Source organism: Astatotilapia calliptera, chromosome 5 (genome assembly GCF_964374335.1).
Source record: "Astatotilapia calliptera chromosome 5, fAstCal68.1, whole genome shotgun sequence".
Taxonomy (NCBI): domain Eukaryota; kingdom Metazoa; phylum Chordata; class Actinopteri; order Cichliformes; family Cichlidae; genus Astatotilapia; species Astatotilapia calliptera.
This window is the reverse complement of record NC_137426.1, coordinates 20411104-20428698: the sequence shown is the minus strand read 5'-3', so window position 1 is coordinate 20428698 and position 17595 is coordinate 20411104. Positions and strand designations below refer to the sequence as shown.

Below are 17595 nucleotides of genomic sequence, written 5' to 3'. Positions count from 1 at the left end.
TCCTGTGGTGCATATAAAGCAAGAACAATGCTGAATCTACATGGGACTGTTGGTTCATTTGCTAACAAGAGAGGGTGGCAGCAGCACTGTGACAATAGTCCCACAGGTCTGAAAGGCTGCTGATGCAGGCTTAATAACCCCCAACCCCTAAAGACCAATCGTAATGCTGAGTGGAACCCTGCTGTCCAGTTAGCAGATGGCCTGCAGCAGAAACTGAGGCTGCGTAGCTTTGGTCAAGGGCAGCTGAGCATCAAACATTTATTTTACAGTTAATGCCCTATGCCTTGTAAGTCATCACAGGGTTCCTATTATCTTCCACAAGACCAGGTGAGGTAAATGTTCTAGAAGCTAAAGCGGGTACAGCCACTTTGGTGATTAACAGTTTTGATTTAACACAGATTATAGGTTCATTCCTCTCCTTCTTACGGGATGCCACTGGAACTTCAGTTTGCAAACCGGAGAAAGCAAAGTATGGGGGTGAGGGGATGCAGGAAAGAGATGGCAGAGATGAGGCTTGTCTGTCATATGATCCTGGGGTTGCTGTGGCAACTGCTCCCAGTAGTCAGATGAAGGTGTGTCAAGAGCATCGTCAAGTGAGGAAAAAAAGGAGAAATGTGTGAGAGCGAGCTTGTCTTGTGTACTTTGATTCCGCCTTAACCAAGTCTGCCGCACAAGAATAAACCTGCTTCTCTTACACTGCAAAGGTCATGTTCGACTTTTTTGTGTGTGTCAATTAAAACTGTTAAACAGGATTCTGGCCTCCGACAGAGTTTAAAAGCAGGTAATTACACTCATTTGCTATATTCAATCAAAATAGAATAATAATAATCGAATAATGTCTTATTATTAATGATTATAATCATTAATAATAATCCTTCCATTTAAAAAGAATCTGATAATGATGCAGACATGTCAAAGTTAAAGCACAGGAAGCGGACATGTGGGAGCAAAATAAATCCATAAACTCAGCATGAAAAATGGCCTCTCAATACTATCTTCTCCCCCTATCTCGGTGGTAATAAAGAATATTCTGCTGGATGGTGCATGATTTATGGTCCCCTGGGTGACTCGGTCTGCTGCAGTCGTGTCGCACGTCCACGTCTCAATAGAGAAATGACCACCCACCTCATGACTTACAGTTTCATCACAGAGATAAAGCTATTAGTCTGAGATTACTGCAGTGGAGTCCATGTTGGGAAATATTAAAAATAATCTCTGTGTGAATAGTTACTGGGTATTTTTAGTTCCTAAACTGGGTTTTACTGACTTTTACAATCATTTCTGGACAAGAAGGCAACAATAACACCTCATCGCCTCAGCCTGAGGTACATGTCTAACAGGAACAAACGCATCAGCCCAGAGTCATGCAGAGGCTCCAGTCTGGTTTCCAGCTGATGCTGAGTCATTTCAATTATTGATTACTGTTGATTTATTAATGCTTATTTATTGCTGAGTAATTTAAAACTTCTCATGTTTCCCTTTCCTGTGTCTTTGAAAACAGTAAGATTATCTGCTTATATGCTTTTTTCTGCTCATATACTGGCTCCCAAAAATCCTTTTATCAAGCAATTTCATTTGTGCAGAGCTAAAAAAAATTCATGGTTAATAGGTAACTATGAGCAGTCTGAGGGGTGGCTGTTCTCCCAAGGAAAATGTCAGAATAAGCCTGTGACCAGCAAATGTTTATGCATGAGACGAAGCGTTAAGAAAGCAAAGGAGGTGATGAGGTGAGTCTGGTAGAGAGCCAGGTCAGTGTGGATGAAGGGGTCTGCAAACCTGACCCTGACCTGAATCTTGGAAACCTGTCCTTCACTGTTTATATCAGGTTTATAATATTACTGTTTTTTGTGCATGACCTTTAATAAAAGCGCAAAACTTTGTTAGACACCACGTTAATTTGAGCTTTATATGGTTGTTTTCTTTGTTTTGTTGCCCAGATCTGCGTGTGATTATTGTTATCAGATATATTTTTCTTAAAATAAACATTTCCTATCAACGCTGACTCTTCTCCGCTATAAAACGCACATTTCAACATTTTGCTCATTTCATCATAATACTGCCACCAGAAACCAGGCTCATTGAGCTCTACCTTAAATATGTTTGTTTTTTTCTTTTTCCTGAGCACTGTTTTTCAGTGTGCCGACCGGTCATGGCTGAACGGTTTCAAATTTCCATCAATTGAAAAGCGAATGACGAAAACTGCGTCAGTCGGTCGTTTCCTCAGGTAGGAGTGGATAACCTTGACAAATCCGCGCACGGTTGTAGCCCCCTTCATTCACTCGGCGTCCTTCTTCCGGCGCAGAGATGCCGTGATGGATCTCAAACAAGTGAAAGAGTGGGGCGTGTTAATTTGCCACTGTTGATAATGAGAGCCACTTCGTGCGTCACGGTGCGCTCTCCACCCTGCACGTCAATTGTTGGCAGTGCAGCATGTGATGCTCCGTCCTGCACTGTCCTGTGAGCGCTCAGTCAGTACCACAGCCGCACACACACATACACATACACATGCTCGTGGTGGATGTATTCATGCCTCTCTCCAGATATTCTCTGACAACTGCGATCGCTTAAGCCCGGATTATACTGCTGTACAAGACTCACGGTGAGAAACTCTTTTCCTGCCATTGCTTCATTTAACATTTCTTTCTGCTTAAAAGTAGTTTTAATTGTTCTGTGTCATACCTGAGATGCTTGCCAACTTTAAAGAGAAGTTGTGTTATGTTGCGAACAAAAAGGCATCAAGATTCAAATGTGCTCCGCGACGCACGCAGGTCTGGGCTCTGGAGTGACCTTGATTCTGCTCAGGACGAGCAGTGAAAACAGAGGCAGAGGTATTGCTGTCATCACCAGATGTCTCACCTGGTGCTCCAGACAGTGATCTCTGTCGTAGTGTTGATGATGGAGATTTTCACATCCTGCATGCTTTCAATTCACACAGTCCCAGCCTCTGAGGTCTAATGCTGCCATTTGGCCATTAAAGACATGCGTGCTTCAGACTTTTAACACTTTTTACTTTGTGAAACAGCTGATTAACCTTTAACTGTGGCTCAGACTTGTAGAGCTCGCTGATAATCGCAGGATCAGCTGATCAATGAAGTCTGGACATCTAATTGAGACTGATTGCAGAAGCTGATGTATACAGGGTTGCCTCTTTATAATCAAACTGCATTTTGCGTCGTGTGTGACACTGTCAATAAGTAACAGCACCTGTGTATGACTGTGTACATGTATCACTAATAACCACCTTCTAGCTAATAGGTGAGGTCCTTCATCCTTATCTGCAAATGAATATAACTTTTAACACACCGTGGTCTGTTTGTATGTCTTTGACATACTGCTTTTCATATATGCTGGTATCTCTTTTTAGCCACAGACTGTTGGCAAGAAACAGAAATCCAAATCATGTGTTTTTACTAGACTGATGATGCAGCTTGTATATCTAAAGCCAGGCCAGGTTGTAACTGTGCGGTGAGAGTCTCTGAAGGACAGCACAATGAATGACCTCAGATAAAGCGAGCCATACCCAAAGGTTTCTTCCAACCTTTTGCTGTAGTATGAAATTGCTCCACACAGACTCGGTCTTAGCATTAGCTGGGGTCATCTGAACTGTGTGCTGATTTTTTTTTTTTCCCAGAGGATTATTGGATGGGTTAGTTGATGTTTGCTGTTTTTATTTTTCCAGTGTTGGCCCCATGATGCAGTCGCTGATTGATATTACGTATCTACTGTAGCGTGGGATTGAATGACAAGACAGAAAAGCAGCACTCGGGTGGTTTTTACAGTTAATGCACACAGGATTATGAAGACTTGTGAATGGCTGCGCTTGGATTATTACATCATGGGATCATCTTGTTGTGCACAGAGGAGGAAATCTGTTTTAGGGATGTTTTGTTTTTTGTGGGGGGTTTTTTCTTTAGGACAGTAAAAGCGCATCAAGAATATGTAGGTTTGTTGTTGTCGGTAGAAGCTCTAAGAGGGTTTGTGGAGCATTTAAGGTCTGCTGAATCGGCTGATACGGAGGAAGCTTGTTTTAGGCTGATGTAAGCAGTGACGATGAGATCTCGGGCGCATCACTGCTGTAGCATCACGTGAAAGGTAGAGCACCTTCATTCAGCTCAAGTGTGGAACTAGAAATATGAGCTCACAATCACAGAGAATACTTTTTCTAGTTAATTTCTTTTTCTTTTCTTTTTCACTTCAGACCTCATATTTTGCAGTTTTTGCATCTCAATTGGAAAACATGATGGAGAAAAGAGCCCACTCAATAAGTAATGAGTCTGTGCAGGCCTGTGATGTGAATAAGGAGAACGTATGAGGGCACTTCATCCAAAGCATCGTGTTTACTTCCTCTATTACATTTGGGTTGAACCAACCACTCCCTCAAAGAGGGGTGGGGATGGATGTTGGCGCAAGGCTCCAGAGGATTAAAGGATTTACATGAAAAAAGCTTCACCAAAGTTAAGCTTTTCAGAACAGGGAAATTAAATAGAACAATTTGCAGGATTGGGAATTTTTGGGACCCGAAAACATTGCATGAGATACAAAGAGCTGCAGTGAGGGGCTTTGTTTCCGTTCCAATCACTGGTGAGCTTTTCTTAAATTCGGATACTGCATACAGTTGCAAGAAAATGGTAAAATGGTAAATGACCCGTATTTGTATAGCGCTAAGAATATGTGGAAAAGTCCTAATAAGCATAACCCAAGCAAACAACACAACAAGACCATTTATTTTTTAGTTAACCGATTCAATATTACGTCCCTATGTGGCAAAGTCGTGTGAATCTTTGCTTTCAGTATCTCAATGTGACCCATTTAAGTGGCACGAAGTGCAACTAAGCATTTGCCTTAACTATTGATCAGCCGTGTGTGATGGTGTGGAGAAGTGCACCCCAAAGCTCAGAGCACATTGCACTCCAACATCTCTGTGAGTTTCCTCACATGAGCGCCACACTTCTGGCCCTTTCACAATACTTTGTGTTGGTAATTTAAAAATATAAACCATCTATTGCTATCATGACTCAGTTTTTCAGTTTCAGATGTCTTGACATTTTTTTCTTTTAGAATTTGCTACCATAACTTAGACTTCATGAGTGCTGGCCCAAATGCAGAAAGGCCTACATCTTGACACAACAAGATCGTGTTTTACAGATGGGATAAGGTTCTTGTTTTTCTTTTCATATGAACCAAATGGTTTTTGGTGTTGTGCATCCACAAAGTCTCCTGACGTTACCACACAGCCCTAAAGGCTGTAAACGGACAGCAGTGATGTTGTCTTTGCAGCCCTGCATTCCTCTGTATTGTTGTTCTCCTGGTGGCAGACTCATAAGCATGTCCAATAGCCAATGTGACATTTAGTTACTTAAAAGTTACCCTGGAATCACGTGTGACCTCTCAAAATGCCCGACTGGTGGAGTCTAAATTCTTTAAAAAGGATTGTTTAATCCTCTCCAGCCTGATGAGCATCAGTCATCTTTTTTTCTCAGGTCCTCGGGTGTTCAGACAACTCATTTCTTCACGCCACGATTCACTTCCTTTTAGTGCTTTTCAGACTATATCAGAGGTCTGATATTTAAATGCTGCTCAGAGTCCACTAACATCTCAGCATCATCGCCTGTTGCTTTTATATTCAAATTTACTGCTAATACTACTCCTCATCACAAACGTATAATATTGGATCAAATTCTGCAATAAATCAATGTGACTGGTTCTGCTGGTTTCTAATTTTTTCCTTAAAGACTTGTAGTAACCTCTGGTAATGCTTTAGGTCACATTTATGCAGAAGCATAATAAAATTGTCCCCAAATCTTATTCGTACAGCTGTCTTTGTGACAAATTGTCTGTGATCCTGTCTTTATGGTGCCATTCTTTATTGGCTCTGGAGAGATATAACCATGTGTTACAATCCAGTGGCTTATTAGGAGGTTAACCAAGCAATAAATGGGGTATTACTTGTGTCAGCTACTGTACAAAGTGTTATTTAACGATCACAGTCAGGAAATTAGACTCACCAAGGGCAGAAACCTTCTACTATTTTATTCACAACGTAGATGCTTAACGTTGTTATCATTTAATAATACAACATCATTACTAAATTAAATGTTATGATGTCCAAACACCATTTTGGGTGCGACTATCGCTCTGTTTTGTTTTTCTGATGCAGGACTGAAGCCAAGAACTGAAATCCAGCAATCGCTCTTCAGCATCGCTCTTCCTTTCATCCCCACCTGACGTTTGGCCTCCGTCACTTCTTCCCGTCTCTCGCTCTCTGTTTCTCTCTCCACTCGCCCCCACCCCCACCCCCCTCCTGACCCTCAGCCTCCCTGATGCCTAAGAACAGCAAGGTGACACAGCGCGAGCAGAGCCATGAGCACGTCACAGAGTCGGTGGCTGACCTGCTCGCACACGAGGAGCCGCTCGACTACAAGAGCAGCTCCCTGAATGTCGGAGGGGCGGCGGGGAAGAAAGTCCCTCAGATAGAGGTCCCTGAAAACGATGGGCGACCCGCCTGGAACAGCAAACTGCAGTACATCCTGGCCCAGGTGGGCTTCTCTGTGGGCCTGGGGAACGTGTGGCGCTTCCCATACTTGTGCCAAAAGAATGGAGGAGGTGAGTCACAGGCAATACTTACAGCATTTACCACATATATACATTCTTCTTTTAAAATATGATTCATAACAGCCTGTCTGGGTCTTGAACTCTTTCAGGCATCCTACTCATGAGGATTTTGCACTTAAATTCTATGGAACTGATGAGAATTACATTTATTTCTTCATTTAATTAATTAACTCCCTTACATGTTACTCCACCAACACTGCCAGGAAGTAATTTATTATCAATTATCATTTATCCACATTCAGTTGTTATGATGATGGAGAAATTAGTTTGTGTCTTTGTGGCTCAACACTTTTCTTTTGACACTTACTGTAGTACTTTTTCCCATATTTAGCAGGTATTTATATTTCAGTCTCTGTGGAACAATTTTAGTCACAAATCTTTACAAACCCAAATGAAGACTGAGGTTAACGATGGCTTTGGTCTGAGAACTCATGATGTCACATTCATTTTGTAAAGTTGTGTTGAGCAATAACTCTTCAGGCTTTCTAAAGGTCTTTCAAAGGTTTTATTTGGGCATCGCCTGCTTTTTTCACTCATTTTCAGTCGTCCTGGTTCCTCACAGTGTTCAGAGCGATGTCACTGACCTATGAATCGTTCAAGCACAAAAAGGCACATAAGGGGATGAACCAGTGTTTTGTCTACACATAACAGACAACTTAGCAAAGAACCACTTGTAAATTGTATTTTTAGGCACTTTGTTACTAGCAGGCATAAAATGTATATCTTACATAATGTTATATGTTTTTATAATGTATACATTTTTTTAGTTGAATCTACAAAAGACATCAAAAAATAACTGGGCTGAAAACCAGTGGCAACGGGGTTATGGAGTGATGACTCCAAATTAGAAACGCTGTTTCAAAGAGGTGTTCAGGAGAGAGGTACAACAGTGAGTGTCTACATTTTCCCAGCAAAATATAAGAGGTTATAAATAACAAACTCTAATACAAAGAGAAGCTAAATTTCAAAAGTAAAAAGAACTAAAAGCTACAGATCCTACAGCCCAAACAGAAATCAAACATGAAAACCATCCAGAAGAAATCTTATAAATGAACAGAAAATAACTAATAATCAGCAAGAATTAGCTTAGGGATTATAACAGATGCATGTGGATATTAAGAAAATATTCTTGTTAACATTTTGGTATTGATCGCTCAGTCCTATTCGAGCAATGGGATTTGTTTTCTTTACAGACAAGTATGTTCATTTGCCACAGAGAGAGCTGTTCATCTCATGACCTTGACTATCAAAAACAACACGACACTTTCATTCATTTCAGCCCTGCCAAGAGAGCAGCTGTACTGTGCATAAAGCAGCCAAGTCTAAAAATAGCTGCATTATTGATTACTATAGCCAGTAGGGCAGGCCAGGCTCAACTGATACCCTGGTAAACAGAGAGCTGTATGGAGAATGAATGTAACTGTATGAGGTTTTATTTTTCTCAGGTATGCATGTACTCTATGTAATCGGAGGCGCATGCAGTGTAAACTGGTGTTCATTGTAGGAAAAACACCTTGTCATCATGGGCTGACAGATCTGCTCTTGCTTCATTGGTCTAAGTGTTTTTAGCTTTACTGCTTGTGCCTGACTTACAGCATATACGTAGGATTTATTGCCTATAGGCCAGATTTACTGCCAGTAATCTTCCACCAGCACTTGCCAGGTTATGCGATTTGACAAGCAGGCATTTTTCATTGTGTAATTTGCTGTCTGCCACCCAATTACAGACACATTAAAGATCAGGGTTGCTGGCCGCTACTGATGTGTGGACTCCTCTCTCGTTTCCTCCTTTCCTCAGGACACGCCTTTCTCTTTCTCGTTCAGCATCCTCTGTCATTCTTCCTCCTCTGAGATGCCTATCCTGCATCACATTTTTTAGTGGCCTCTGGTTTCAACTAGCGGGTGATGAAGTGGATTTCAAGTTTGGCAAGAGACCAGATTCGCTCACTAAATTTAACTTCCTCTTTATTTCAGCTTTCTGGATTTAGCCTTTTGCCTCCTCTCATCTCTCTGCCTCATTACTCCACCGACTGTGAGATGCATGTACTACTGAATGTAATTCCCGCTTCTGATGTATTAATAGTACATGTTTGCCAGCTATAAGTCTTTATATCCAGGATGATGACTCACCCCTCACACATAAAACACAGTTGCGTCCTGATGATTCCTCTCTGGATTAAGCTCCAAAGGGGACAAATTCAGACATCCTTTAAGATTAAACTATATTTCAAAGAATATTTATCAATGAGGCTGAGTTAAACAAAACAAGTTTTATTCCGGCAAAAATGCTGTCAGGAATATACCAGGTTATGCAATGGGTATTAATTTTTACTTCTATGTTACATCTGCGACGTACCCTGTGTGTAGTTAGCAGAGGGATTGCTTTCTTTAACTTGATCTGTTATTTTCTATTTAAATTAAAAAAAGAAGGAAATGGACAGGAGGAAACAAAATTACTGAACTGACCAATCACAGTCATTGTGGGCTGAGTCGAAATAGTTATATTTTCTAGAGAGGTGCATCTCAGATCTTAGGTTGGGCCATAGGTTACGGTGTGGGGTTCCAGAAGGGTTAGTACTTAAGACGTACAGTGAATATTTAACCCAGACACAAAATCCACTGTCAGTCTTCATCACAGCAACAACAACAGCTGCAAACCCAAAAAACTGCAGGTAATTTTGTCAGAGACACCCTCCATAACAGACAGCAGTGCATAGCTGCAGTTTAACAAGCTGAAGCTGCACAAGTCACCTTTGTAGGAGTTCTTAAGTCAGTGATCTGGCAAGTAGTCAGCAAACAGCGGGGATGCTCTCAATCCAGTTCATTACGTTTTTTATTTAGTTAATTGTAGTTTTAGTGGTGTGAGCCAATGGTTATTGAAGCCATCGGTTGACCATTTTCACTGTAGTTAAACCAGATGTAACAGACAACAGAATAGAATAGAGTCGCCCTTTATTGTCACTGCACAACGAAATCGTGGGAGGGAAAAAGCTCGTGCGCCGCCCGGGAATCGAACCCGGGTCGCAAGAATGGGACTCTTGCATGATACCACTACACCAGCGGCGCAACGGTATACCGCTAATGGAGGCCCATCATAGCATAGCCCGCTTTACCGTGCACTTTATCCTATCGCATAAAACCTGAGAGCAGTGACTGAGGGTGTTTAGTGGGATCACGCGAGAAGTAAAAAGGTTATTTTCCCACAGTTTGATACAACTGTCCTACTTTTACTGTAGCAGCCAGAGGACACCCAGTGCTACCCATTAGCGTAGCACTAGCATTTTACAGCATGAAAAAGCTCCCTATCCAGGGGGACAAGGACTTGTGATTTCCTGTGTAAGTTAGCCAACCAAACAGCAACACTTTTTTCCTAGAAACACCAAATCTTTTTTGTTTGTTTGTTTTTTCAGGCGCCTATCTGGTTCCTTACTTCATCCTCCTCCTCATTATTGGCATCCCTCTCTTCTTCTTGGAGCTGGCAGTGGGTCAGAAGATCAGGCGTGGAAGTATCGGGGTGTGGAACTACGTCTGTCCCCGCCTGGGTGGAATAGGAATGTCAAGTCTGATGGTAAGCTGAGATGCTTCTGTTCCTGTAAGGAGTGTGAGACAGAGCCATCATCTTTTTAACTGTGAGCCAAATGTACACTCTTTCTTTAGCAGTGCTCTTAAAGTCTTTAGCGGCTCCATAGGAAGCAGTTTGACAAGTGAAGCATGGTGATGAGATCAAAGAGGTTCTATCTATTTATCTATCTAGTTAAAGTTATATCTTGATGCAGGTTTATGAAGGTATTGACGTGTCTGAGAGTGGAAGGTAGTCTTACTTCAGAGCTGCAGAAGTAGCTATAAATATCTCACAGAAGATCACTGTTGAAAAGAGAGCACTTCAATTATTCATGCTTCCCTCAACCTTATTTAGCTTCTGAATGTCCTTGCTGGCAAGGCTGCTCCAAAGACTGACAGCAGCATTGGGACATGCACAAAGCACCTGCCTCATTTGCATGTTTTTCTCACTCTGCACAGATGATCCTCTGCACATGTGATGTCTATATCAAACCTGACATCACATATTTGTACCTCATTAAATGTTATCTGGCTGTTTCTGTCGCATAACGCCATCTATCTGTCTGTAGGTGTGCGGCTTTGTGGGTCTCTACTATAATGTGATCATCGGTTGGAGCATTTTCTACTTCTTCCAGTCCTTTCAGTATCCTCTCCCATGGAGTGACTGCCCAATCAGAAAGAATGGGACACTTGCCAGTGAGTTTATATGAACTTACTTTAGTGCAATACCAACATTTGTTAATTGACAGTAAACGCTGTTTCACAGATGCATTTCTCTCCAAAATCTCATGGTAGTCCCTCTCATTAGTTGTGCAGTTACAAAAGATGACTAAAGGATACTGCCTCCAATGCCATTCTGCTAGGATGGCTATAGATAAACAGGAATGACAGTTTTGTGCAGACACAGGTTGCCCAAAATGTAAAGCTAAAGTTTAAAGTGCAGCAACTTAAGTTTAGCTATGTAACATGGTTTAGTTATTCCAAACTGTGATATTTCCTGCATATAACCAAAGTTAAAGGAAAAACCCTGAAGACTGATCTGGACTTAATGTCAAGAGTCTCTTGGCTAAGAAGAGGAATTTGGGGATGGAAAAGCAATTTTCCTTTTAGGCAACAATTTAAAGAAAGGATACAAAAAGAGTTCGTATTTTTTCTCTCATAGGGTTCAGAAATTCACACATGGGTCTTTCAGACAGTGGGAACAAACAGCCAGTATGAGGATTAAGATGAAAGACAGTTTGGATTCTTGAATTCTCGTAAAACCACCAATAACTTGAAGTTAATATTTGGGCCACTCTTCATTACAACATCGCTTCAGTTCATTGAGAATTGTACGTGTTTGTTTATGCGGACGCTGCACCGGTCCGTCGTGGTGAAGAGGGAGCTGAGTGTAAAAGCGAAGCTCTCAATTTACCGGTCGATCTACGTCCCTACCCTCACCTATGGCCACGAGCTGTGGGTAGTGACCGAAAGAACGAGATCGCGGATACAAGCGGCAGAAATGAGCTTCCTCCGAAGGGTGGCTGGCCTCTCCCTTAGAGATAGGGTGAGAAGTTCGGCCATCCAGGAGGGGCTCAGAGTAGAGCAGCTGCTGCTCCACATCGAAAGGAGCCAGCTGAGGTGGTTCGGGCATCTGACAAGGATGCCCCCTGGGCGCCTCCTGGGTGAGGTGTTCCAGGCATGTCCCACTGGGAGGAGGCCCCGGGGCAGACCCAGGACACGCTGGAGAGATTATATCTCTCGGCTGGCCTGGGAACGCCTTGGTATTCCCCCGGATAAGCTGGAGGAGGTGGCTGGGGAGAGGGAGGTCTGGGCCTCTTTGCTTAGGCTGCTGCCCCCGCGACCCGGCCCCGGACAAAGCAGATGAAAATGGATGGATGGATGTTTATGAATAACTCCCTTAAGTTCCCATCGCAGCATTTCTCCCATGTTGAGGTCGGCACTTTGACTGGCTTTTTGCAGAGTCGATTCTTTTCTTTTTCAGACGTTCTGTTGTAGGTTTATTACTGTGCTGTGCTGTGATTGTTGTCGTGACCTAGCTGTGGCCAAGCTTTAGCTGTCGAACAGATGGCCTCACTTTTGACTCTAGATATCTTCGGCATATCGAGAGGTTCATGCCTCACTGAATGACTGCAAGGTGCCGAGGTCCTGTGGCTGCAAAAACAAGCCCAAATCATCACCCTTCCACTACCATGCTCGGCAGTTGGTTTGGGGTGTTTGTACTCACATGCTGCATAGAGCAGGGCGATATGACCAAAAATATTTATCACGATATACATTTGAAAATTTGCGATAACGATATAACTGACGATATAATTGACACTAGACAAAATACTTTACAACTCCACAACTTTATTAGTGCAAAAAAAAACCCCCAATGTATTTTCACTTAAACAAGCAGCTGTTTTTTATCTGCATTAAAGTTATATAAAAATTTAACAGTGCAAATGCAAATTCCTTGCTGACAGTTTAACCAAAAGGCATTTCCAGTGGAAATTGGCCGACAATGAAAACAAAGGCACTGCACATTTGCGTTTTACCCATATTCTATCGTGATATTTCATTTTCTTATCGTTGCCCAACATTATACCGGTATTACCGTGAGCGGTACGATATGAGGTAGAGCTCTTTGTTTTTCTGCACTTTCTCTGCACAGTCTGCGATGAATTTGCTTGGATGTTCACTCCACGGAAGATTGTGGCATTGTGTTAATACACACCGGAACGTTCCAGTTTTTATAGAGGTGGTCACTCTTGCTACGTACTGTTGTTACTTACAGTCCTGTGAAAATCGTTCTTTTTCACATGACCGTACAGGAAAACTGTCTTAACTGCAGGTCACTGATGCATTTAATGCAGGCCGCTTAGGGTTTGATTTTTAAAGGTTCAGTATGATGAGAAAATCATGCTACTGATTTGGTGAAACATTGCAGATTGCACATAATTCTCACAGTTATACTTCAATGGATTGCTGTGTTACAAAGCTTCAGTCTTCATCAACACTCCTGAGCAGAAGACACAAGCTGTCTTCCCTTCACTACAACTTTCTGTCAAGACTTCACTTGCCTAATCCAGATTAAAACCCACTGGAACTTATTCGATTAGTGGTGATTATATTGTAAACCCTGGGGCAGCCAAAAACCAGCATGTGAATGACTCAGCAAGGCTGGCAGAAAGACGGGGGAAGCAGAGATTCATGCTGAAGGACGCTAATGCTGAAGGACAGCAGCAGACTGTAAAATATTTCACGGCCGCTGTGATGACATACACGTGGAAGCAAATCGATCAACAAACATAGTAAAGAACAACTTGATTCAGTTTAATTTGTGAAGCATTTTCACCTGCTTGTGCTTGACTTTTTTCTGTGTGCCGTGTGTGTCTCTGCACAGATAAAGCTCAGTAATACGTGATCATATTATCACAACACCGCTGCCTCTACTCTCAGCCACACACAGTATATTTCATTTCTTCAAGGTAACAAGTTAATACACTGTGAGGAAAATCTCAAGGGTTGTGACTTTGAGTTGTGTGTTTTGCATACCAAGTACACAGATGACCTTGTGTAAGTGAGAAATATAAACCAGCCAAATCTTGTAATACTGACCCCGAGCAAACATCCTCTGCACCAGTATACTCTCCTTTCGCTCTCCTCAGGCTCCCTGCAGTCTTTTCAAACCTTTTCTCTTCTTGCTTCCTCATTATCACCCAAATTAAACTTTTCTTTCCTGTCATCTACAGTTGTGGAGCCAGAATGTGACAAAAGCTCGGCTACGACCTATTTCTGGTACCGGCAGACTCTGAACACGACCAGCACCATCGCAGAGAGCGGCGGCCTCAACATCAAAATGACCCTGTCTCTGCTGGTAGCCTGGATCATTGTCTGCCTCGCCGTCATTAAAGGAATCGCTTCCTCTGGGAAGGTTGGGAAACCATGACACAGAAACATTTAGGAGAAAAGTGTGGAGGCTTGTTTTTTGCTGAATTGATGTCTTTTTCTTTTGCACCTGTACAGGTGATGTACTTCAGTTCTCTTTTCCCCTACGTGGTGCTGTTCTGTTTCCTGGTCAGGGGTTTAATGCTGAAGGGCTCAGTAGATGGTATCGCTCACATGTTCACTCCCAAGGTTAGGATGGAAGAGTCATTGTTCCTCACCTCTGTTTTTTCAACCATGCATGCTAACAAAAGCCTCTCCTCACATCTCAGTTGGAGAAGATGCTGGAGCCGCAGGTGTGGAGGGAGGCCGCCACCCAGGTCTTCTTTGCCCTCGGTCTGGGTTTTGGAGGAGTCATTGCCTTCTCCAGTTACAATAAGATTGACAACAACTGCCACTTTGATGCCGTGCTCGTCTCTGTCATCAACTTTTTGACCTCCATTTTGGCCACACTGGTTGTGTTTGCTGTGTTGGGCTTCAAGGCAAACATCATGAATGAAAAGTGTGTTGTGGAGTAAGTTGAACACTGTTTTTTTTGGGGGGGGGGGTTTGGCAACATTGAATGTAACCCCCCAAAAAAGAAACAAAAGTCCGACAGCAAGGTTCATGAGTACTGCATATTAACCAAAAATCACACCTCAAAGTTACAATCCCCACAGTCTTTATGTTATAAACAGTGGCAGTTATCCTTATTTTCTGTCACATATATGTTGTTACAGTGATGGATCCTCATATTTTCAGATACTGTGGTCACTGCACGTGCGAGCAGTGCTTTCGAGCCAAAAGGCCCATCTTCAGATTGTTCTGAGTTCTTAGTTTCTGATGGTGTTTTTCTGTTCGTGACTCTATCTGATGTCAAAGACGGGGAAAGTCCCCGCTTGAAGACAAGATGATTCTTCTCAAAGTTTTAGCCTCATATAATAAATGTACAAACCTGCTATTCCAACTTATATGAGGACCAGACAATCAGGGGAAAGTTGAAAATTTAATTAAATTATGATGTCTTTTGTTTTTTTAATAAATTTGAAACATGCAAGCTACTCTGGTAGAGTCCAAGAATATAAAATAATAATAATAATAATAATACATTTTATTTGAGGGCGCCTTTCAAAAACCCAAGGTCACCTTACAAAAGAACAAAATTAATAAAAGAAGCAATAGTCATAAAATACATAAAATCAGTTAAAATTGCAAAGCAGAACTTGACAACAGATGAAATGAGCACTAAAGCGAATAAGTCAGTTTGAACAGAAGTTTTGAGCTGTGACTTAAATGCGGGAAGAGAGTCTATATGTCTTATGGCTGGAGGAAGAGAGTTCCAGAGCCGAGGAGCAGAGCGACTGAAAGCTCTGTTCCCCATAGTGGTGAGACGTGCGGACGGAACAGTAAGATGAATAGCAGATGAGGATCTGAGCGGGCAGGAGACAGTGGTGATATGGAGCAGGTCACACAAAATAAGGGCAGGGATAGCTCAGTGGGTAGTGTGGTCACCTCATGATCGAAAGGTTCCACTGAATGGTTACCCTGAGGTACCCCTGAGAAAGGTACCGTCCCTACACACTGCTCCCCGTGCGCCTGATTTGCGGCTGCCCACTGCGTCACTGTGTGAATGGGTTAAATGCAGAGAGAGTAATTTCTCCACGGGGATCAATAAAGTATACATTATTATTATGTATCTGGAAATGAGCATAATTTGAACTATGGGAGGAAGCCAGAGAGCTTATTTTGAGGTCACAGCACTAACCACTGCATGAAAAATGCATGTATCCATTTACTCTTTTAAAAATACATGTTTTTGGCACATTAACAAGTTAAAACTCTGTAAATTTGTTCCAAACGCAAAGTACAGGAGTAAAAACCACAATTTTTGTTGCGCTTTTTACCTACCTAATTATTTATGAGGAAAAAAATCACATCCTTTATAAAGAATATGAGGATACCAAAGTGTAAGCTAAATAGGTCTAAATTGTCTCTATTGTGATCATTTATTAAATTACTGAGTGGTAGGTGAAATTGTAAATGGATGTTTGTATCTAATTTAAGAGACAATTTAATCTAATTTAATTTAATCTAATCTTTAAGTAATTTAACAGCAACAGTTTTTTTTTCAAGAAATTGTACCTTACATGGCTTTTTGTCAGAGCATCAGTCAAGCAGTGTGGCACAAAATATGTATTGGATTCATTGTGATTCTGACCTTTTCTGACTGCAGGAATGCAGAAAAGATCCTGGGATACCTCAACTCCAACGTCCTGAGTCATGATCTTATTCCTCCACATGTGAACTTTTCCCATCTCACCACGTCGGACTACGCTGAGATGTACGGGGTCATTAAAACGGTCAAAGAGGACAGCTTTCCCCTGCTGGGTCTGGAGCCGTGTGCTCTGGAGGATGAGCTGAACAAAGTGAGCCTTTGGCACACATAACTCAGCTGAATCCACAGCATGTTCTGTGTTTCACACCTCTCAATGTCTCTCTGCAGGCTGTCCAGGGCACCGGCCTGGCCTTCATCGCCTTCACAGAAGCCATGACGCATTTCCCAGCATCTCCCTTCTGGTCAGTCATGTTCTTCTTCATGCTCATCAACCTCGGTCTGGGCAGCATGATCGGCACCATGACTGGCATCACCACACCTGTCCTTGACGCCTACAAAGTCCAGAAGGAGCTTTTTACAGGTACGCCGCTCCCCAGCACCACCGCCACACTGACTCCCTCAGCCTCTGTGCTATTAGTAGTTGAAACCCCTTGCTCAGCACTTAGAAAGGATTAAAGTACATCTGGGAATGAGCTGCATTAGTATTTATGTGCTGTGAGCAAACTGAATGGAAAGCAGAAACAGGAAATAATAGCACTTAATGGCAAATAAAACCTTTTTAATTCTCATCTGTTTTTTCAAACTTTTTCCTAATCTTTTCTTCCAAATGAGCTCCAATTGTTTCTGTGTTTGTTTCAGTGTGTTGCTGCATCATCGCTTTCTTATGCGGCTTGTTGTTTGTTCAGCGGTCGGGAAATTACTTTGTCACCATGTTCGATGATTACTCGGCTGGTCTGCCTCTCACTGTAGTGGTCATCCTGGAAAATCTGTCTGTTGCTTGGATATATGGCACCAAAAGGTGAGGCTAACTACAAGATGCTGCTCAAAGCTGTGTATCAAACTACAAAAGTGTATCCAAGGAAAGGATCCTTACTGCAATTTGTTGTTCTTCGTCAGGTTCATGCAGGACCTGGAGGACATGTTAGGTTTCCGACCTTATATCATCTATTTCTACCTTTGGAAGTACGTCTCCCCTTTCTGTCTTATCGTTCTCATCTCGGCCACTGTCATCGAGATGGCCATCAGCCCACCAGGATACAACGCCTGGGTTCAAGAGCTGGTCAGTCTGTCTGTGTGTGTGTTTGTGCTGTTTTGGTGTAAAAGAAGTTTTCAAATGCTTCACTCAGGGAAAAGAAGCTAAAACATGACACGAAAACTGCTAAAATGTAAGCAAAATG

At 42.3% G+C, this 17595-nt stretch overlaps 1 protein-coding gene and 1 non-coding gene across 3 annotated transcripts in view; one reads left to right on the top strand and one right to left on the bottom strand.

The window, feature by feature from the left end:
* The first annotated feature begins 2163 nt into the window (after nt 1-2163).
* LOC113022489 (sodium-dependent neutral amino acid transporter SLC6A17-like) overlaps nt 2164-17595 on the top strand; it is a 20616-nt gene continuing 5184 nt past the window's right edge. Inside the window, exons 1-11 of one of the 2 annotated variants that reach the window (XM_026167940.2) lie at nt 2164-2599; nt 6158-6603; nt 10023-10180; nt 10743-10869; nt 13911-14092; nt 14185-14295; nt 14376-14617; nt 16316-16508; nt 16586-16778; nt 17057-17216; nt 17315-17477. In XM_026167940.2, coding sequence (XP_026023725.1) covers nt 6321-6603; nt 10023-10180; nt 10743-10869; nt 13911-14092; nt 14185-14295; nt 14376-14617; nt 16316-16508; nt 16586-16778; nt 17057-17216; nt 17315-17477 — 1812 coding nt within the window. In that variant the 5' untranslated portion in view covers nt 2164-2599; nt 6158-6320. Of the gene's footprint in view, nt 2600-6157; nt 6604-9848; nt 9949-10022; nt 10181-10742; nt 10870-13910; nt 14093-14184; nt 14296-14375; nt 14618-16315; nt 16509-16585; nt 16779-17056; nt 17217-17314; nt 17478-17595 lie in introns of those variants that run through there. The other variant, XM_080301864.1, reaches the window with a different exon arrangement.
* Nucleotides 9608-9678, bottom strand: trnag-ccc (transfer RNA glycine (anticodon CCC)). Its single transcript has one exon. It is a non-coding gene; the product is annotated as a tRNA-Gly (tRNA).